The sequence below is a fragment of the Megalops cyprinoides genome, chromosome 17, assembly GCF_013368585.1.
Source record: "Megalops cyprinoides isolate fMegCyp1 chromosome 17, fMegCyp1.pri, whole genome shotgun sequence".
Lineage (NCBI taxonomy): Eukaryota > Metazoa > Chordata > Actinopteri > Elopiformes > Megalopidae > Megalops > Megalops cyprinoides.
The window spans coordinates 28,207,678-28,230,642 of record NC_050599.1 but is presented as its reverse complement, the minus strand read 5'-3'; the positions used below and the strand labels follow the sequence as shown (position 1 = coordinate 28,230,642).

General features: G+C 44.6%; 1 protein-coding gene across 2 annotated transcripts in view; it reads left to right on the top strand.

Moving 5' to 3' along the window:
• Nucleotides 1-21,084, top strand: part of LOC118792114 (potassium voltage-gated channel subfamily H member 5-like) — a 92,577-nt gene extending 71,493 nt beyond the window's left edge. For both annotated transcript variants that reach the window (XM_036549827.1, XM_036549826.1), the window contains one exon: nt 20,095-21,084. In XM_036549827.1, coding sequence (XP_036405720.1) covers nt 20,095-21,084 — 990 coding nt within the window. The remainder of the gene's footprint in view (nt 1-20,094) is intronic.
• Nucleotides 21,085-22,965: the final 1,881 nt, after the last annotated feature.

Sequence of the window (22,965 nt, the reverse complement as noted above, 5' to 3'; positions counted from 1 at the left end):
GTACAAACACACACAGAATCTCCCTCTCCCTCTCTCTCTCTCTCTCATACACACACACAGACACACACACACACACACACACACACACACACACATACACATACAGTCTCTCTCTCACACAAATACACAAAAACACACACCTACACACACATATAGAAATACATGCTCGCACACACACATGCGCTCACACACAGTCACACACGCACGGCTCTGGAAGCAGATGAGAGAGGTGGTCTGATTCACAGTGATGTGACCTGAGAACAGCAAGGAGTGCAGGACCCAGGTCTGTGTGGCTCACTGTGTGAATGATTCATTGTGACACGGGCCTCAGGGCACCTGCTTAAGCAGAAGAGAAGAAGAGAAGAGAGCTTTGTGCCCACCATTTAAACCCTGTGCCTGTCCAAAAAACTCCCCTTCCCCATCCAACCGCTCCTGCTCCCTCCTCACCTCTACAGAGACACCACATCCAAAAGAGGGCTTTTCACCATTTTAAGATGAGGGTAGCCATGTGGTGGGGCGATTACAGATTCAGCTTTGTAGCCCTGAGGCTGCAGGTTCACTTCCATGTGAGGTGCAACCGTGTGCCCCCTGAGTGAGGCACTTAACTTTAACTGTCTCAGCAAACGACCAGCTGTAGAAGTGAATAATATATTAAGCCATGTAAGCCGTCTGGCATGTGTGCTATAGGCTGGCAAGAGTGTCCGCTGAGTGCATAAATGAATAAACATCACACCTCACGCCTCATATAATTAAATCATTTTAATTGTGCTAAAGAGATATTATTGCCATAAATAATTCTGATAGAGAATGGAAAAACAGTAGGCTCTTTTAACCAGCATTATATCAAAAATAATTTCATTTCAAACATGCAAAGGCAGAAGGGGGAAGGGGAGGCACCAAATCAGAGCTAGTCATGTACAAAAGGAGCAGGCAGCCAATGGGTATTCAAAATGGCATTCTTACTAATTGTGTGATCACAAAACCACTTCAGGGTAATTGTCAGGTAAATGTGAGCTCTATTTGTAGCTCACCAGCCACCACTTGTGGAAAGTATGTGACTGACAGGTACACTAGCCAATGAGATGAGAGGAGAGATTGTGAGATACCCCAACTGCCACTGCAGTGGCTGGAAAATACACATGGTCATCATTCGGGTGTTGAAGAATAGCTGGAAAAGGAGGCAAGAGGCAAATTCTCTGACATTCAGTTATGAAGTGCTGGGTTTTGGGCAAGTTTGTTGTTACCTGTTTTTGTGGGCTTGGCTTTTCTGGATAAGTCACCTTAGCAGCCCTCGCATACACACATGCTGACACACACATACACCTGAAAGCACACACAAACACGTGATCACACTCAAACACATATACCTGTGAGCACATACACACACACACACACACACACACACACACAAAGATAAAAGCACAGTGGACTCAGACTTAAAACACAAAAAATATAATAAGAATATATAAGATAAATAAGAAAATAATAATGACAACATAATTGTTACAACTGAGAAGCATGAAATCATTATATATATTCTTATGCATTAAAATAACAAAAATAATCATTTTGATGCTGCTGGTGACTTCTTATTCCTAGATAGATAAATTAGATTTTATATTATCACATAGATAATTCATTTCAGTACTGTAGGGTGATTTTATATTACCAGTGATTCTCTCTCTCCATCTCTCTTCTGCTCTCTCTTTCTCTCTCTCTCTCTTGTTCAACTTCAAAGTGCTTTGTGACCATGAAATACTACACAATATGTTTTGCCAAAGTGTTAAATCTTTAGAATAGGACACATCAATAAAAAATGTAGAATACTTTGACATATGAAAAACAGGAATGAATGTCACTCTTTCAGTGGGTACCTCAGTGGTCACTGTCCCTCAGGCTATGACAAGCAGTTGTGTACTGTCACTGCCAGCACAGTGCTTCTCAAGGAGGACACGCAGTTTTTCCTAATAACTCATACTTAGGAAATTTGGGGTGAACCAAGTGATTTGGAGAAATAATGGGTTCCTTATATGTTATAAGTATACATTTCTCATTTTGACATGCTGTGAGAAAGAACAGCTCTGTATCAACCCCCAGATTCTGACAGTTTGAGCACACAAGGAAATAAAAAAGCTCATAGTGTATTACAGATAAATGATGCTCCTGCCTCCATTGTTATTAATGCACAATCTGTGGACACTGTGCAGTCCTACAATTATGTAGGAGTCTACCTGGATAATAAGCTGGACTGGAAAGAAAACAGCAATGCCATCTTCAACAAGGCCCTATCCAGATTCCTCTCCTGAGGAAACTCAGGTCTTTTGATGTGACTAGGTCACTTTTACATGTTTTTATACTAGCCACTGTGCCATTTATGTGATAATTTGTTGGGGACACCAGTGTTGCAATCAAGGACAGAAACAGCTTCAATCAAATTCATTAAGACAGGATCAGTCATTGGCCTGACACCTGATTCCTCTGAAGCATCACCAAGTGTCCAAATCAGAAGGACGTTTCAGGCGATTCTGAGGTATGATAGCCATCCTCTGCATGAAACTGTCAGTGAATTAGACAGTGTGTTCAGTGACTGTCTGATAATGCCTAAATGCTCAACCAGTTCATTCTGCAGATCCTTTTTGCTTATTGCCATAAGGTATTTAATTAAAGGTAAAAGCTTTCTGCGCTCTCTGGGCTGCCAGGTCTGCCTGTGTCAGCCTTTGCTCTCTAGGGTGCAAGGTCTGTCTGTGTTAGCCTGTCGTCATTGGGCTGCAAGGTCTGACTGTGTCAGCCTGTATTCTCTGGGCTGTCTGTTTTGGTGAGTCTGAATGGCCAGGCTGTGTTCACTGAGTCTGTGCCTTGTCAAGGTTTATCTCAGTTTGTTTCCCATGGTCTAGTCAGTTGCCATGTTTTACTGTCTTTTTGGAGCCTAATAGGACTCAATTCCATCTTGTATTTTTGTATCCCAGTAGGTTAATTGTATTTTAATTGCATTCTCCTGAGTCTGTCTGTGGTTAGCTGAAGGTAGCAAGCCTGAGGACTACCTGACGGGAGTCTTTTCTGGGTTCGGTTCTTGGTATTGCAGGGCTTTATGATGGCATGAGTCCAGATCTCTTTCTCTCTCTTTCTGTCTTGCTGTCTCTCTTTCTCTCCCCTTCTCCCTGTCTCTCTCTCTCTCTCTCTCTGTCTCCTGCAGTTTCCCCACTGTGTCTGTTTGATCGGACTGTGAGAGTGAAGGTGGTAGTCAGGGTGAAGGTGCGAAGCCTCCCAGCACCTGCCTCTGCTCCGGGATGATGCCGCACAAATCACTGTCAATTACCCAGGTGTCCCCCGTACCTCCACTTCAGGACCAACTCGGATGAAACTTTTGATGTCTTTTGTCCCCATTATTTCTATTTTTGTGGTGAAGATGGCCCTCTTTATATATAGCTCTCTCCATCCTTGTGGAACTCACTGTGTCTTGCCTAGGGGCAGAAAATGAGTGTGTGATTTGTGGTGCGGGGGGTTCGGTTGTCTCCCAACCAGCTGTCACTCATGTGGAATTCCTGCTGTGAATTTATAGCTTTCAGCAGAAGCACCCCACTCTGGGTTTGGGAAGGTGGGGGCACAACCATCTTTACCTGACAGGGTGGGCTAGATGTGTAACCCTAAGAGGGTATTAGGCTCATCAGTGTACAAGCCCTCCAGGCTTCCCGTGGTCCCTGCTAATGGGTTGGGGGACAGGGATGTGAATGGAGTGGGTTTCATGGGACATGTTCCCACGTTTGCCACATGAAAACATGGTCAGTGATGGACGAGCATGAGTCACCCCTCACATGTCCAGCAGCGGGTGCAAGCACATAGCTAGAGCGCCCAGCCGCCCCTTCAGTCTGCCACCGTGCTGACTGGAGAGCAGCAGGATGAAACAGCCCCCAAACTCACAGAGACAGAAAGATCGCTGCCTTCATTTGCGTGTCTCTTTGACTGCTGTTGCACCCTTGAGTAAAGCGCTTAACTTGAAATGCTTCAGTACATACTGTACCCAGCTGAATACATGGAATATAAATACATGTGTTTATCACATTTTCCCATATTGACATCAGGTATGATTAGAAAGTGATCCCCCCACCTTCTTTTTAAGAAGAAAAAGACACTATAGGTACTGTTGTCTCACCAAAAGTACAATGACTAACAAAAATAACAATCAATATGACTAATATTGTAATCAGTGTGGAAAAAAATCACTTTTTTGTCACTCGCAATAAAAGCTGTCCACAATCTGTTGGAGCCTGTGTTTGTAATCCAATAACAAGGTCTGAATATTACTGTCCGGGTAGCTGGCATCCCCTTTCATGTTTGGAACACAAATACAACAACCCTCTTATCTCTTCAAACCAACCGCATTAAGGGCCATGGAATGGATGCCTCTGAGAGTTAGTCTTGAAAAGGCTATTATTTTTTGTGGCACTGTATTTTTCCAGCAGAATGACAGCTGTTTGATGTTTCTGCTTCATTGGCTACAACGCTTTTAAAATTGGCAATTTTAAAATTGGCATACACTCTTCCCATCAGTACTTACCCAGCCTTTGATGCACTTTTTTGATGTGGATACTGCAGGTAGGCTTACCCATATTCTTAGTGCTTGGCTACCTAATCTTTAAATTGCTAAACTGCTGAATTTGAACTTCATCAACTGTTATTGCTATGGCTGGCGGCACTAGCTTTTGCTACTTAGCATTAGCAATTCAGCACAGTCCTTGAATGGAGGATGAGATGCATTTTTCAAATGTACATTTTGGGGGAGAAAACCTACCTTATATTTGGGTAGGTACACCACCTTATATGTGGACCAATACAATTTGGGAAAAGAAGACATTAGATGAGGGCACCTGCCAAGCAAATGAACTAAAGTTCCAATCAAATATTTTGGTGGGGAATTTTTGCACACTGTGTACGCAATTCACCAAACCTAGACAAATCAGTCCCATCCACAACACACAGGAATGGATGGGAGGGACGTTGACCTGTGACCAGGTATGATCCTTTCCTCAGACTTCAGATGGTCAAAGTCAAATATAAATACCACTGTAACCACATCACACACAACCTTTGATCAGATGGAGATTCATATCTACTGAATGATAAAAAAAACAGAATGACTACCTGAAGTGAAGGGGTTGTCAAAGCAGTGGACTCTTTGTGTAGCCAATGTGTCCAACACGGTTTAGATTGGGCTCCTGGTGCTTTTACAGGTCATAGGTCATGAGTCCATCCAGATCTTACCATGAAACCCAGACAGGATCACCCTCAGGCCACAGGGGTTTATCCTACATTTAATAGGAAATTTATAGGAATGAAAATGGTAACATATGACAGGGCAGCATGTCCATGCAGCCAGCCAAGAGGAACATATGGCTCAGATTCAGCATTATCACAATGCACTCCATGGACAAATTTAGCAGTGATATTCTTTTTCTTCCCAGCAAAATGTTGGCAGTGGATGAAATGAGCATTAAGCCTTATATATAAATAAACAGCAAAAATGTGGTGGCACCTGTTACATTGTCATTCTTCAAAGATAAGGAGCAAATGTGTTAATGCCGGACTGACTCTGACCCTCAGTCAGCAGCAGAGAGTATTTTAGGAAGCTTGTATGTATAGTACAGGCTTGTAGTCTAGTAGGGGGATCTCCAACGACTACACCCTATCACAGAGAGGGCGAGAACTTACTGTCACATTTAATCCGTTCAATGATTATTGTTTGTTACGTATCGGTTTACCTTGTATGTATAGATGTCTTCTTTGGCTTTGTGTAATTGCTTACATTATTGCTTTGGCAATACAGTCCTGCCAATGAAGCACCAGTGAAGAATAAGAGAGGAAGAGGGGAAGAGATGGGGGGGATCTGGGAGAAAGCAAGGGGGGGGAGAAACAGTATAAGAGTGAAAAAATGTGTGAGAGAGGGGGATAGAGAGGACAGTTAAAGAGAGAAAGAAAGAAGGAGAAGGAGGAGAGAAGGACATAGAGAGAGGGAGGAATGCAGAGAGGAAGAACAGAAGGGGAAATGGGGATTAAGGGGAAAATGAAAACGAGAGACAGAGGAAGGAAGCAGGAGGCAGACCTGGGGGTGGCTTAAGCCTCCGATTGTGACAGACTCCTTCTCTATGTACCTATCTGGTAAATAATGAATGGAAAGAAAACTGACTCATTTTTATTTCACAAAAGACTTCAAAGCTGTGGTAGGAGGAACTGCTTCTTTATGGGCATTTGCAAGGTCTTGACACAACAAATCAACAGTTACAGAGACACCAACAGGAGCACATCACCAGGCCATGCCCCTGACCCGCCAATCGTCCACTCCCTAACAAGCTTATGAAAAGGTCACTCCTCCCCCTGCTGTCACAAAACATCCTTCCTGCTTTCTGACTCCAGCCCCCTCCACTCCCAGCTCATAACCCCACTGGAGGAGAAGAGCAATCCTTGTTTATGTTACAGGTTTGCAGGAGCGGTGCACGTTTAGGCTCAGAGTTTTAGAGAGTAGCACACATTCACACTAGAGGCACAGTATTTGAGATAGCAGTACACATTGAGAGTAGTGCATGTTTACAGGCAGTTTGTTTGCTATCAGTGTCCACAAGACCAGTGTCAGGACGACGTCTGTGCTTGGACATTAGCACCATTAGCATGACTCATTCTTAGTCCTGCAGCATTAGGGGTTATTTTGTGGACAGTTTGTGTTTAGTTTCCTTGACTTCACACAGAGCAGGGCATACAGCTAGACAGGAAGCAAAGCAAACCTAGATCCCTACTGAATCAGACCTTTGAGGGTTTTCTGCCATGAGGATGTCCACTTAGCCTCAGGGAGAGACAATAAGCCCTCTCTACGATCATAGTTTTGAGTTTGTTTCTTCAAATCCCAATAAGTATGTAGTATCATGTGTATACAAAAATATAAATATCTTGGTCATTGTATGTATCATTCAGTCAAATACGGGCAGGGAGGCAAATCTATGACCTTGTTAAATAAGACCTTCAGGGCATCCAGTTTGCCTCAGGTACAGTGGATAATCCCCCTCTCTGGTCAGCTCTCTGAGAGGAGGAATTTTGTTTATCTCTTGAAAAGAAAAATTGATAATCCATACCAAAGGGTTGGGACTTGATTCAGAGATCGTTGGCCTGTTAACATAAAGGTTGCCGGTTTGAATCCCAGGTGTGGCAATGCTGTTTAGTAATTGCCTTGGTAAATTTCCAGACGTAAGCTATCTGAGTTGCTCTGGTTAAAGGAATATAATAAATGTCTTTGTAATGTGAGGTTTGCTTGGTTGTGGTTCCCAGTCTGTTGATGTCTACCTCTTCTATAGACCTACATGGAATGAGTTATCTTCAACTTAATCTTTTAGCCTTTAGCTGGTTTAATGACAAGGTGCAGCGCAGTCCGTGACAACCCATGCAGTGTCAGCACCATAAGTAGGAACAACTAGCTCTGGAGTCCCCTACAGTGAATAACATACCCTCTCTCACAGATAGCAAAGACACCCCTGTGGTTTCAAGATTCTCTACACATTTCACACATTCCAATAGGACAGTGTGCTCCCTAGCCTAGCCACGCATCCACCATGGATACCATATCAGTTTGCAACAGGAGAGAAGTAAGCCGGGGGTAGATGAGGACGTTAGAGGCAATGATGAGGGCCAGGTTTCTCCAAAGAGGCTCTCCCTGCAGCCACACCGACACAGGCGCTAATCTGCTGATTAGCTTAATTTGGGAGGAAGTGCTGAGTTGTATCTGGCATGGAAGGCGGGGCCCAAGGCGTAACGATGCAGCAGGGCCCCTTGTCTCTGGCAACCCACCAGTGACCAGCTCCACTTTGTCTTAAGCAGTTAAGTGGAAGGGTGGTGGGGGATTTCTGACAGCTCTCATCAATCGCTGTGCTCCGATCCCCCCCAGTGGGGGAGTTGTGGTGGTGCTTTGCCTTACTGTTTTTTCTTTCTTTTTCCTATTCCTATGGTGATTTTCCTCCAACCACAGGTCCCCACATCCCTGTCTGTAGTAAGTACAGACCAGCATGAGTACAACAAATCTTAAAACATCAGCAATAACTTTTTTCTGTGGGAGGGGGTGGGAACAGCACATCCTTAGGAACTTTAAAATGTCCTGTTGACTTCACAATTTCATAGTGTTGCTGTAGGGGTGTATTTAATGTAGGTTTTGGTCAAACCACAATGAAAGACCATTCCGTTTGAGTCTGAAGGAGGTATCCTAGCCACACTGCATGCTGGGAAAGGTGGTGACGGTGAAACCTTGGGCATGTGATGCTTCACAGCAAGCCCATGTTCTGCCCAGGGATGCTATGATTTGTTGGAATCAGCTCATTCGTTGCACCCCACCTTACTGGAGCAGACTCCGATGAAGGACCGCCTTAGTGGATTTATTCTCTACAAATTGAAAGAACATTGGACTTTTATCCACGCATCAACCAATCCTCACTTATTGGGATAAAGATGACCAGCAGGGAGTACAGATGTTGAATTGCTGCTGTCACAGAGACAGACCTCAGGAGAGCAAGAGACCAGGGTGCCAGGACACGGACTGGGGCTGCCCTGCCCTCCCCACTCTCATGTCTCATAGGCTGTTCGCACCATCAATCCCCAGTCACTCTCCAATCAGAGAGTTCTCATACATACACAAAGCTTCCACGTGTACACACTGATACAATGGAAAGAAGAGGCTGTGCATTCTATAATCTCATGCCAATACAGACAATGGAACAAAACCACAAGGCTGTGAATTCTATAACCTCATGCCAATACAGACAATGGAACAAAACCACAAGGCATGATTGAAATTGCATATGTCATCAAACTCTCACCAAGACAGCCAGCAAACTTGGGTCCCAGTGGGAAGGGCAGGACTCGAAATCACACCACTCAACCAATCAAACATGTTTCATGCACTGCCATTGGTATAGTTTTGCTGCAGACCACTCCACAGAAACTCTTAAGCCACCACTGGTTTAATGCTTCGTTCCAATCACATCAATAGCTGTTGATTATGCCCTTAGAGCTATTCTGAGGAGAATTCGTGCTGTAGCAAATGCTGATGCTGCCAAAAAATACAAATCATATATTTCTTGAAATAAAAATTTTTCCTCTCTCTCTCTAACGTTGTGAATTGTGATATTTTAGAATGCTGGGATATGTGCCCGAAATGAGTTTCCATGAGAAGCGCGATCTGACAGCTTGAAAGATTTCCGACGTGCTGAGTTTGCTTGGCTCCATGGCTGTAATATCGGTAATTACATTAATTTCACACCTGCGCTTGGAGAAGAGGCTTGCACTGTTTTGTAACTCAATTACCAGACAGCACAGAACAACTCAGTGCCTATGCTCGGATTGGATGCCGGGAGCAGCCAAACCCTTTTACTCTTTTTGCACAAAAATATTGCAGCCTGTTACTTGGAATCAGTAACTAAGAGTGTAAGAAGAATAAACTGAGAATCAAGAGCAGCAGTGTGGCATGGTGGTAAGGAGCAGGCTTCATAACCCAAAGGTTGCCACTTCAGTTCCCAGGAGGGTCACTTCTGTTTTTACTGTACCTCTGGTCAAGGTACTTAACTCAAACTGCCTCAGTAAAATATCCATCTGTATAAATGTTAAAACTGTAAACTGTCCAATTCCCTCTGGGTGTCATGTTATGTTTTTGAAAACAAGTACAAATAGAAGCTTTTTTTGCAAAATCATTCACGTGTTCATGGTCCTCTGCAGACATGATTCAATATGGTGGACACAGTGAAAGCTCTTACTTATGAAGACTGATAATTTCTGATAATATGTGCTCTTTTAAATTAATTAACACAGCAACTATACAAAATGGATTTACCTTTTGACGTAACAGCTCAAATACCTCTGGCTTTATTGATCATGTGTTTGTCGATGAACAAAAGGCAGGGTGTTTTCCATTTCGAGATGCAGCTGAGGGCTAAACTCAGTCCGCCACAGTGAGTGAGCCGCCCACAAGTGTTTTTGCTGTTGAAGATCAGGGGAGAGCCCTACACTGTCAACCACTTTTAATGCAAATGCTCAATTACGCTAAGACCCTGCTGGCCGGAAATGCTGAGGGTGCCATCTGTTTAGCCAAACTGCCCGAGAGAGATGAAAAAAATCTCTTTCGAATGCTTTTTCATTTGTTCTTTTTAGGTCTAACTGTCTGTTAACTGGCAAAAAAGAAATGTTAGACTGGGGTGCTTTGTGCCAGCTGGGCTGAGTATTTGCTTTTCACTGAAATATAATTAATGGACATAGCAGAAGATCTTAGATCTGGTGGAAGGGTGCTGTATATAACTACCATGGGATTTCAAAGTGATACCACTGACCCAAACATCTCTATTGTGGTTTTATGCTGTTGTTTAACTATTAGAAGGGGGGGATAAGGGACATTATGGTAACCCAAACCAATAAATTTGAAGGGGCAGGTGTAGTCAGCAATTACAGCTTGTAACTAAAGTACTCAGCCAGCTTCTTTCCACAGTGCTGGAGAGGGTTGCTGGGGACAACCTATCGAGAACAAAGCCGGTGCTTGTGTCCTCGGTATTTTGGTCCAACGACTTAAATATTCAACCGGACCTTCCAAGTGCTGTTTATTCAAGGGGAACAAACTGTCCTGGTCCAGGAAATAAAACTTTTACCCACTCATGCATACTGTATGATAAAATACATTTCAGTTCCAAGAATGATTAATGAAATGGTTCAGTGTGCTTCTCATCTCCAGCCAACCCTACAACACACCCAAAGTTTCACGTTTCCTTTTTTTTGCATCACCTTCCATTCGCAAGGCTCTGCAGAATAAAAAAAAATCTGGGTGGAGAAGGCAGAGGCTTAGAAATGGTTTTAATATTTAGCCAAGGGCTAATTTAAGATTATTATGCATATCAGATCTATACTTTGTAAAATTAAAAAGGGGATTCTTCCTGATCTATTTGATCTACCTGTTACTGTTTTGTAACATGCACTGACAAAAACTGTCATATATACAGGCACACTGTTATAGTATATCAGTGAAGACATCACTCTCCTGGTCCCAAGTGGCTCAGGTTGTAAATTGCTTGTCTGGTGTGCAGGCTGTGCCCTGCCATATGTCCACAATAGGTAGGAAAATCAGCTTGGTTCCCATTGGGGAAAGGGCTGAGTAGTTCGGCCAGGATCCCCTCATCTGGCCACTCCTAAGAACAGTGCGATTCATCAGGCGTCTGTGAGCTGCTTGGATGACATCAGGAAAGTAGATCCTATCCTCCAATGAGCACCCACTTCACTGAGGTGCAGTGTGTGAAGAGTGCAGAGGTTGTCGTAGTGATCAGTGGCGGCTGGTGAGCTGGACACAGGGGAAGCCCGAACACTACCTTTAAATCTATCATTACTTTCAAGCTGTTCCCCTTTATCCTCCTTGATTAACAATAAAGCAAATAATTCACAGAATAATCGACGCCAATCGTGTAATTAGAATAAATGATTATGCAGATTGTCTGAAATTTGTGTGTTATTGCGAAAGCTACAGCATGAGATTGTTTAATTAACAGGGATGGCAATTTGAATAATTAAGTGGCAAGTAATCCCAAAGTTTTTCTTAAATGTTTCACATTATAGCTTTCTTGTGTTACAAAATTCAAATTAGAAAACGGAGCAAAATTTAGTTAAATCGATTTAAATTACTGAGAATAAACTTTTAGGTTAGGTTGAGTGCAATGAACAATAACGTTTAGAACACAGACCTCACAAAAGCCGTGATGTGTCATGAGCATTTAACATAATTTAAATCGATAAATACCATCCTTGTTAATTAAACAATCTCACGTTGTAGCTTTCACAAGCACACAAACTACAGACAATCTGTTTCGCGAGCATAAACATTTATTCTAATTACGCCATTGCTGTAGATTATTCTGTAAATTATTTGTTCTATTGTTAATCAAGGAGGATAAAGGGGAACAGCTCGAAAGTAATGATAGTTTTAAAGGTAGTGTTCAGGCTTCCCCTGTTTCCAGCTCACCAGCCGTCACTGGTGGTGATAAGTATACAATGAGCCAAGTATACAACTGGTGATTCCAAAAACAGGGTTGCATAAAGGGGAAAACAGTATCAGAATATTTAAATTCTTAAAATGGTAACAACTCAGTGATTTAGAAATGAAATAATCAAACAACAGAAGGATTGGACTAAAAGCCTGTCATGTTATGAAAAGACTCTCTCTCGGGATGTATTCACTCAATACATTTTTAGAGGAACACTGCTCTGTAATTTGTGAACAGACTCCATGAAAATGATATATCAACATGGAGATATTCATAAGAAAGATAAATCTTGGCTAAAGGAAGATTAAACCTTTACTCATGTGGAAAAAACAGAGATGTCAGTGGCTTCATTTGGAATATTTCAAACTCTTATACTTAAAAGCCCATTTAGGGGTTGGTGTTTGGAATTAGCCTCTGCTATTAATATTCAATGTATTGCACTGTAAGTCTTGTTCCCCTATGAAGTATATACATCAGTATATAATACATCCTATCTCCTTTGCTTACATGTATTTATAGAATAATTATGCCTCTTTATTGGTCTATTTGTAGTTGTTTTATGAAAGCTCAGGTGATATCTCCTGTTGAGCAACAGGTGGATAGCTGTCATGAACTCAGAGAGCAGAAGCCGTTTGATGGCACTCATACCCGATGACTCTCATACTGTATGCGCAAACAGCATTCATCACCAGACAGGAGCAGATGCTGAAGTGGCATGCTTTGATCAACAGCTCTTTAAAAATGCTTACAGGCTGAGCTTCAAGACTAAACACTTTATCTGTGTTAACCACTCTCTCTCAGTTCATTTTACAAATGTTCTACACGGAATATAGGATGCAAGTAAGTGTGTGTGTGTGTGTGTGTGTGTGTATGTGCACCATTTGATTTGCATGTGCACTCTATATTTTGTGAGGTTGTGTGTGTGTGTGTGTGTGTGTGTGGATGCGTGTTTGCATGCCATCTGATACCTGTTGCCCAGGTGTGTGGCCACATTTTATGTAAAGGCTTTCTTCTGAGCTTGATTGTAATCTGTTGAAATAAGGCCATTAGAGATGCTGAATGGAATCCACATTAATTGAAAATTGATATATTATGAATGATCATTTTTTTCCAATAAGGCTCCTGCAATGGTGAACTAAGAAGCAAGGGCATATCATTGTTGCAGAGGCTATAGAAGGTAAATGTGATGTCATCAACATTGTGATATCATCAACACTAATCCTCACTGAACCAGAGAAATTTCACACTCTAATGGGAAGGAAACCTTGATGTACTGTAGCTTTGGGGACCTTGTCTTCTTTTCTATCTTGAGCTTTAGTGTGTTTATATTTTGAAATTACCATAAGTCATCTTGCACACACTGCCAGAATGTTCTCTGTAGGGAAAGTGGTTTACAAAGATCCACATCTATTTTGTGCTCTGACGGAGTACAGCGTTCCGGAAAAGAGTCAGTACTTTATGATTTTTGTGGTTTAATAAGGTTTTTAAAATTTAGAACCCTTGGGAGTTTTGGTCGTATGATTTTCCTGCTTTATTGTTTTATATTAATTGAGCATATGGACTACGCACCCCTATTGTAATTTTAAAATGTTAGCATTCTGTTGATGCATCAGCACTGCAACCATTGATCTATTTTTCATTTCGCTTTAGCTCAGAGCAGGTTATTACAGCTCGTGTAAAGTTTGAACTCTGCCAGCAAACAAAGTTTGTGAGCTAAAAATAGGACAGTTTGTTTCTGTGGCAGGGTTGGAAATTGTCTTTATCCTGGAGAGGAACGTGCTTTGAACTTGTTTCTATTTTTAGCACACAGTTCATTTAAAGGTATATTTCTGTTTTCATTTTTGAGAAGACTAGTGAGTATGCTTGCAGGTTCTCAGCAGGAGAGAGATATTGTATTTAAATTACAGCATTACAGTAATATGTAATTATGAATTAACACATTTCATCTGGGGGATTTCCTTTGAGTCCAGAGTTAAAATGAACTGAATTTGGACATACAGTCTAACCCATTGCAAAGGAGTCTGCTTTGATCTAGAGATGTCTTTTTGGCTGCCACTCTACTGCAACAGCATTTTCATGTCATGGTTGAAGTGTGGTACTCTTCAACCCTTCAGTTAGTCTAGCATCCGCATTTGTTGCTTTGCATTCGCAGTTGTATTTGCATTACATTTCAAATCAAGAGCATTTGAAGTTACAGACCAACAGCACTGTACTTAGTGTTCGTCTTTGGGGATTTGACTGCAGCTCTTGCATTTTGGCTCAATCGGTTGAGATTTGTCACTAATTTCCTTTGACAGATAGGTACCCCTTTTTCACTTCCTCCCAGGGAGAGCATTAGTGAAGTGAAATGAGCTGCTGTACCCCGTTACACTAGACTGAACAAACAGATTGCCGGGGAATTTCGCATCCAGGTGCACATAGCTGTTCATTCACTTGAGTGCACCTGAGAGTAGTACAGAACAGTAACAGAAGCACCTTCTCCTGGAGTGAGGTGCTGGGGCCTCATCTGGGCTTTGAACCTGAGGCCTCCATGAAAACCAAGACAAAGCTGTCCCCCTGTCACAGCTTGTGTGATTTGGGTGACGGGAACATAATGCACCCTGAGCTTCTCCACATTGGTAGAAAGCACCAGCCGTGCTCATGATGGGACCTCAGGTATGACAGTCCCATTTGGTTTCAATTACTGAGAGTCCCTCATTCGGGGTTCGGGAGGGGAGCCCAAGGGGAGCCGTTCTCTGCCCTGTCTCACTCTGCTGCTCTCTACCCTGGTCTGGATTCACTTCCAGGATTTGCCCATTTGAAATATTCAAATCGCAGATCTTGCTATTTCACATGCTTTCCCACTGCACGCCCCCCCCCCCCCCCCCCCAGCCCTCGATTCCTCTCATGCTTTGGGATCCCTGTACATGGTATCCTAGCCACAACAGGACGTGATGCGTTGCAGCATGCTGGGGCGATGCCCTGTCCCCTGTGTGATGCATTCTTCCCCCCAGCTCCGTCCAATCTTATCACCCCCCCCCCCCCCCCAGTTATCCCACACATTTTCCAGGCCAGCTTGTCGGCCTGCTTCAAGCTCATGGGAGTAAACCTCATCTCAAAGTGTCTTGCCTCATTCCCTAACCTTATTCATTTACTCACTAAACTAAATGGAAGGACCAGTTCACATCTTTACATTAAGTGGGTACTGAGTCCCTTCCATTTGTTATTTCAAAAGCCAGTTTATGCTGCTGGAAAACATTTCTTTTATGAATTAAACATAGGTGATTTGTTAACAGTCAAGCATCATTAAATAAGCAAGGTAAATCAGCAAGGAGAGTTCAGGTTTAATTGTTGGTGAATTACTTTTGTCAGGATATCTCTATACTTACAGTATATAGTGTACAAATTAGTATATATTGTATTTAATTAAGCATAATGAACATATGAGAAGTACATAGTTAATTATTTACTACCTTCTTGCCATCTTTTTGGTAGCTACTTATAGAAATATAGCTCATGTTTAATTAATAAACCGCAATATAATCATCAGCTGTCTTCAGTGTGAGGATTAGGCCCTTAGGCTAGCAGCAGAAAGTGTCTGACGCTTGTTTGCCCTGTCACTGTGAGTGTGACAAGTGCATGCTCCTACAGATGCGGGCCCTCCACCTGAGCGTGTGACAGCCCACCGGCAGCAGGAGGGAAGGCAGGTGACAGCGGCCGTTGCTATGGCCACCTTAATGTCAGGCTATAGTTAGCCAATTGGCACCTTGTCTGAGGTGTGGGCCAGCCGTTTGATGCGAGCCTGCACTTTTGCGCCCGAGGGCCTTCGGCAAGTCTCATTCAGTTCCATGGGGTTACCTGTCGGATAGCGACGGCCGTCCAGCGGGTGTAAAACGAGAATGACAGTCTGGGCCTGTGAGAAATCGATACCCGTTCGATATCCCTGTGGATAATGAGAAATAATTATAATCTCTTAATTAACTTGTTAGTCCTCTTTCATTAGCCCTCCTCTGATCTACCAGTGCTGGTGCTGCTGGCATTTCAGTGGGGGTCAGAATTCGCTTCTCTCTTCTTTTATCGTCTCAGGCAGTACAGTAATCCAGTTAGAGAGTGTAATCAGAGGGTAATTAATCATTGCCTATTATGGAAGCTCACAGTAATGTCTTCTCATCATTAAGGCAGCAAGCACCTGTTGTGTAGTGTAAAACAGCTGGTGTCTGGGTTAGGGTCGACTGAGCTGTATGAGAGGAGTGTGATACACACCTGTAGGCATAAGTGTATGTGCATGTGTGTGTAAGTCTGTGTGTTTGTAAGTATGCATGTCTAGGAATTTATGCATGTGTGCGCATGTGCATGTCTACATATGTGTGAGTGTGGACAGGTGGGTATATTTACATATGTATACACTGTGTGTGTGTGTGTGTGTGTGTGTGTGTGCACGTGTGTGCGTGTGTGTATGCTGGGGGGCATATATATGACTCCTGCCAAGTGCCATGCTTACAAGCAATTGATCTGAAAAAATTAAGAATCATAAATCCCTCAGATCTAACCTCTACACGGACATGGGCATCCTTCACACCTTTGAGATGTCCTCCATAATGTCAACCAGGCGAAGAGGGCGACCAATGGCACGTGACTCACAATCCCTGCTGTCGGCTCTGTGACCTGTGTGCCTGATCTTTGACCTTTTCTCCGGCTCTCTCTGGGCACAGTTGCTCATGATGCTTTCTAAAGCACTGGAGTCACTCAGAACAGTTTCCTAGAGAGCAGAACAGGGCGAACACCTCAAGCGCCACAGAAATGTGATGCCATTGTGTATCAGTAATGTGACACATTCACGTGTCAGCAGCCACGTGAAGCCAATTGTGTATTATTGTTTTAATACTTTTGTATTCCAAACACCTCTCTGTTATATTACCCAATATCTTTTTAATGTATTTGTCATGCCATTACATTACATTTCATTATAGTCACTGTTATTATTGTCAATATTATCCTTAGTGTTCAAATCCTTATTGAAACTTGCTGAAAAACAATGTATCTCAAGTTTAGGAAATGCACTGTCTTAATTTTTTTTTCCATTTTCTCCCCAATTTGGAATGGCTAATTCCTCAAATTTTTGGAATTCCCAGTTTGTCATGAGACACCCAGTCTCATTGCACAACCCCCACTGTCAATCCAGGATCGCGTGGACAAGTACGTGCCCTCCTCTGAGACACGTGATGTCGGCCACTGCTTCTTATCGCACTGTGGTCCACTAGCTAAGTTAGCACAGAGATGAGTCGGAGGAAGACATTTCATACGCAGCTTTGGTACGTGGACCACAGGCGCCCAATCGAGCAGCAGGGGTCGCTGTTGCTAATGGGACTGAAGCCCCTGCCGATGTACCCACCCCTATCCCCGGCGGAACGAAGCCAATGTAATCCGCCTGTGAGCTCCCGGTCACTGTTGGCTAGTGACGGCTGGGATTGAACCCGGGCCATAGTGTTCAGTCTACACTCGGAACGAGTGCTTTTATCGACTGAGCCACTCGGGAGCCCCCTGTACTGTCTTAATTTTTAGGTAGGAGCTTTAGCACAGCTGTAAGCCTAAGGTGCCACCTTCAAACAATCCAATCAACAGATCAATCATCTATTGCATGAATGTAGTGCAGCTCTGAAAAAGTTGACAGAACACATGAGGTCATAACCTTCCACAGGTTTTTGTCACAAGAACAGAAAATGGTCTTTCTGTATGCAGTCTGATTGGTGGTGTCGTGCTTGCCACCAGCAGTAGGTCTCCAATTAGGGCAGGATGACATTTAACATGGCGGTTCAAGGGGACAAGGGATTGGAGGCTGACAGCAAGCAACACGGACAAGAAGGCCTCCAGTATCGGGGCTCAGGTCTTCTCGAGCCTCGCCACCGGCTGCGGGGAGATGATTTCATTGGGTATGACCCCGCCCCCCTGCCACAAGACCTCGTTGTCTCTGAGATAATTGAAGGTGACGCTCTCTCCCTTCCCTCCAGTGTCAGTCCTGCAATGACCAGACGCAGAGGCTGACAGGGGCTCAGATTCAGATTTGACCAAGACCCCGCGACAGGCGGGAAGCGGCGCTCACAGCGCAACCCCCTGGGGTGGAGGGGCACCCGAGGGCCAGCAGTCTATATTAATCTTGGTGGATTGGCTGGCACAGTGAGGGGCCGGCTCTCACCAGCGCAGCAAGCTGCCACACTGCTCTGACAGGCTGCAGTTATACTGCCAGCGATGAGGAGCGGGGTAAAGGGGGGAGGGTCTTTTTCCATTTCAGCCAGCGTTTTAAATCATTCAATAAATAAAACAGTGAATAAGATGATTTCAGTTGTGAGGATCTGGGGAGGATCACTTGCTTGATCCAGGAGCGGACGAAGTCTCTCAGGGTGGGTATGGAATTACACAAAAATGAGGAAGTCAGGCTTGTTAAAGCTAACGAGCTGAGAGGCTTTGCGCGGGCCCTGGGCCATGTTGAGCACGGGAGGCTCCAGGCCAGGGGAGGGGAGGGCCCAGTCTGGCTAATTAACACACAACGCGCCTTCTGAACTACACAGCACCCCGGCTGACCCGCTTTCCACACAGCTGAAGGGTCTGTCGGAAACTAGCTGTGCCACTAACTGGCTTCAGCACTGCAGGTGTACACGCGAGCACCCCATTCTTGTCCCCTGCAGTACACCCAGCCGAGAACTCAAACCCACAACACCCTGGATGTGAATCTGGGGAATAACCACCCCCTTGCCCCACTATTTCTATTAGATCCCTCGTCACCTTCAGCTTGTAAGGTCCGACTGTCTGATGCTCAAGCCTAAAATACTATAAACCCAGATCCAGAGCAATTATCACTGTCAATATTAAGAACAATGTGAGAGACATATAGCCTGAATTTATAGTTTTCTGTTTAGTATGTCTGTATAGCACTGCACTGCACTAGAGGCTACCAGTTAGGAAACAGGCCTCACAGCCTGGATGTTGCAGGCTCATTTCCTTGGCTGTGGCACTGCTGCTGTGGTCTTTAAGGTGCTTCAGGTAAATACACAGCCTTATAAATGCACAACATGGAAAATCTACAATATTAGGTTAATGTTAGGTGCCCTGTTGGGTAAACATCCATAATGTGATGAATAACAAGATGCTGGGCATTTTATGCGCAATATTAGCCATAATATTGAACATAATACAATATAAGTTTCCCCAAGACAGCTCACTGCCTTTAAACAGCTACATGGTAGTTACTACAGGTGACACAGGTTAGTCATTACTGAAGGTGCTCCAAATGTCACCGGTCATGTCAGCCTGCGATACTGTCTTTACTAATTGCTTAGAGACTGTCTCCAAGATGAATGTAGATAGCGACTCTGGTTTTGTGTTAAGATGTCTTATTTTCTCTGGCAGGGCCATAATGTAAAAACAATGTTAATATAAAGACTAAGTTGTATGGTAAATCCTTTCTCTTCATTGCTTCTATGTTAGGAATAAGCTCCTTACCACTGGTGGTTTTTGTTATGCACCTGTTGTTGTTAAGTGCTGCTGTTACTGGAGTCCTCATGGCCTCCTGGGTGTCCTGAAGACTGTCTATGCAGGGAGAGGGGACAAATTCCCTGGAATCTGCCCTTGCACAAGTGTGCTTTATAACAGACCTTTGACTTTCAGTCCCCCTCTGTCCAGGCAGAATGGCTGTGGACTCATCCTAAACCCTTGGCCGTAGGCAGAGCAATATCCTAGTGAGCAGAATTGGATGAACACCTCAAACACCAGAGAGACTTGACTATTGTGTTGATGACGCAATCACAGTTCAGGAAGTAACTTCAAAAGCCAATCATATTAACATAGTATTTTTTGTTGCTTAACACAAATTTGAAATGATTCTCTGCTTGGTGTCACTTGAAAGTGTGTTTTTTATTAAGTGTTATCAGGGTTTGAGGACTGAGGTTTAGCCTTAGGGTTTAGGTTGCTCTTAAAACTTGTGCATCAGTAATCAAGTTCAGGGTTAGAAAGTGCACTGTCTGAGTATTTAACCTTTGACCTTACATGGGCGTCTCCCTCTCTCGCCCACCTCCCGCAGATCATCTTTCGGAAGATCATAGATGTGAAGAAGGAGGAGGAGGAGCGCCGGCAGCAGAAGGATGAGGTGACCCTGTCCATCCCCGTGGACCACCCTGTCAGGAAACTCTTCCAGAAGTTTAAGCAGCAGAAGGAGATCCGCGCCCAGGGCTCGGCCCAGCAGGACACAGACCGGAGCCAGCTGCAAGTGGAGCAGCACCACCTCCACCTGCGGCCGCACCCCTCATACCAGCCACTGCAGAATGGTGCCCCCAGCACGGGCGGCAGCAGCGTGGTCACCGTGTCGCAGATCACCCCCATCCGGAACTCGCTGGCCTATGTGCAGCCCGAGCCAGCCGAACGGCCCAGCCGCGACATAATGGAGCTGAAGCCGGCCGACCAGAACTGTCTGCGGGTCCGCAGCCCAACCCGGCCCAGAGCCTCCGCTGGCCGCGGCTGGGCCCGGCTCAAGAGCGCCGCCACCGCGCCAACGGAGGACAGAAAGGAGGAGTGGTCGGGGGGCGTGTCACAGGCCGAGTCCATGGAGCTGCTTTCAGATGATGGCAGGGGCCCGGAAGGTGGGGACGGGAAGAACCCCCTGCGCAAGACGGACTCCTGTGACAGCGGCATCACCAAGAGCGACCTGCGGCTGGACCGGGCCGGAGAGGCGCGCAGCCCCCTGGAGCGCAGCCCCCTGGAGCGCAGCCCGCTGGAGCACAGCCCCATCCCAGCCGACGCACCGCTGCGCCTCGCCTTCCAGCCCATCCCCGAGCAGGCGCTGCACGCCAGCCTGCAGGAGGCCAGGCAGGAGCTACGCGGGGACATCCAGGCGCTTGCAGCCCGCATGTCCGCCCTGGAGGACCGGGTGGCCGAGATCCTCCGGCTGCTGTCCGAGAAGAGGCCCCCGCCGCATATCTCCACACCCAGGACCAAAAGCAAGCGGCAGGACATTTTCACTGTCTCGCGGCCGGCGACACCTGAGTCCGAGAAGGATGACGCAGGACAGTTTTAAGGACTTCAGGTTGTCAGGACTTCTGAGGATTGACGTGCCTGTTTATTTCTGTCTGTTTGTTTCCTCATGAGGGAACCCTCTTCTGTGGAGGCAGCAGAGGCACAGACTAGCTAAAAAAAAGTCAAAAGCGATCTTAATTTTCCCATGTAGATACTTACTTGCATGTCCAGCTGGATTCTGGCCTGCCAAAGAAACTTACTGACGATAGTGTATGCTTGTACATTATGCAGTTGACTGCATGCAGAAATCATTTACAGAGAAAAAGAAAATTTATTGTCCTGCACATGATTACTCCCAGGGATTTGTATTGTTTTAATGATGAAATTCAGGGTTTGAGCAGGGGTGCCCTAACCGTCCTGCTCTCTGGGTATCTTTAGCTTAGGGAGAATCTGTCGTCAGCACACTGCAGAGTTATGTTACAGGAGTGCAGTTGTTTCACTAAATCCCGCCTTGCTCCTTATAAATGAAAGACTTATACATGCCCATTTAGTGTGTGGGTTCTACCTGGTTGTTGCATGGGCATGCCTGGGGAAAATGTTCCTGTACATGCCAGATATAGAGGAGCTGTTCTACTCCACTCTGTGTCAAACTGGTGTGGTTTACGGCAATCCAAAGGGACATTCTGCCAATGGACAAGGCCTTCCAAATGACATTCACAGCCATGCCATTCATTTGTGCAACAGAAAATGTTTTCACAAAGGAGCAGAGTTTGTGGACAATTCTTTGAGTGGTGTGTTTTCTCAACAAAGGCCTTGTCAAAGGCCTGAAGCTGCACGCTGCTATCCTCCTCAACCAGCTAAAATTATCCAGCATACAGGGGGATTTTATGTGCACAGTACAGAGTGCGGGCTGTCAGATTGGGTTGCCAGATTGGACATCAGGGGGATTTTTTTGACAGCTCCACAGGAGCAAGTTCTGCCTTGTGAAGCCCTGAGGTTCTGTATTTCTGTGTTGCTAAGCAGCCATTCAGGGCTGGACTGCAGGGCTGGTCGAGGCAGGGAATGGACCTAAATCAATTTTTTGTTAACCAGCAGGGTGTTCACTGAGGTGGTCAGCATTAGGGGAAATAGTGCCCTCCCAAACATAGCTCAGAATTGGAGCACCAGCTCCAGTTTACAGGCGAGATGCATATTGCATGCCACAGAAGTTATTTTGTATGTATGAACTGTAAATGAAAATGACAATGACTCTTGCCAATGCTGCGGTTTTGCTGTAATGTTTATGTTAGAGAATAGGGCAGGATGTTTTGAGTGTAACAGCAATGCCCCATGACCGCTGAGTTTGTTTAGCACTTTTCACTGTACATGAGATCCACTTTTTACTGAGGATAAAAATATCATTTTGATAAAGCCAACATGGCCATGTCAGCAAGTGTCTTTGAGACACTAGCACAAATAGAAAGCAATCATTCAAGATATACACATATAGCTTTGAGTAAGAGAAACATTGATTGTGCTGCTGTTGTTCTTATGCTAAGACTTTGTTAGTTTCCATTCTTCCATTGCAGTTCAGACTAGTGTCTACATGAGGTAATGAGAAGGGAGAAAGAATGGAGTAAGACCACTTTAGTGCAGATTATCAGTCCTCTCCCACCTGGAAACTTTTTGCACTGGAAAAAGACCACCGTTTAGCTTTGTTCTTTGTTCATTTATTTATTGGAGTCTTCTGGTTAAGCAAGGTTGTGCTCCTCACTCCTGCACAGCCACCAGCCTCATGAGATCCCACCCACAGCATCTTAAATTTGCATATGTGCTCAACGTACCAATGGGAGTAGAGGCCGTGGAAAAGCAAATGAACTGACACTGGAAGTGTGGTCACAGACGCGCCTTATTTGCTGTTCAGCAGGAAGAGGCAGTACCTCAGTAGCTGCTGTGTTCACTT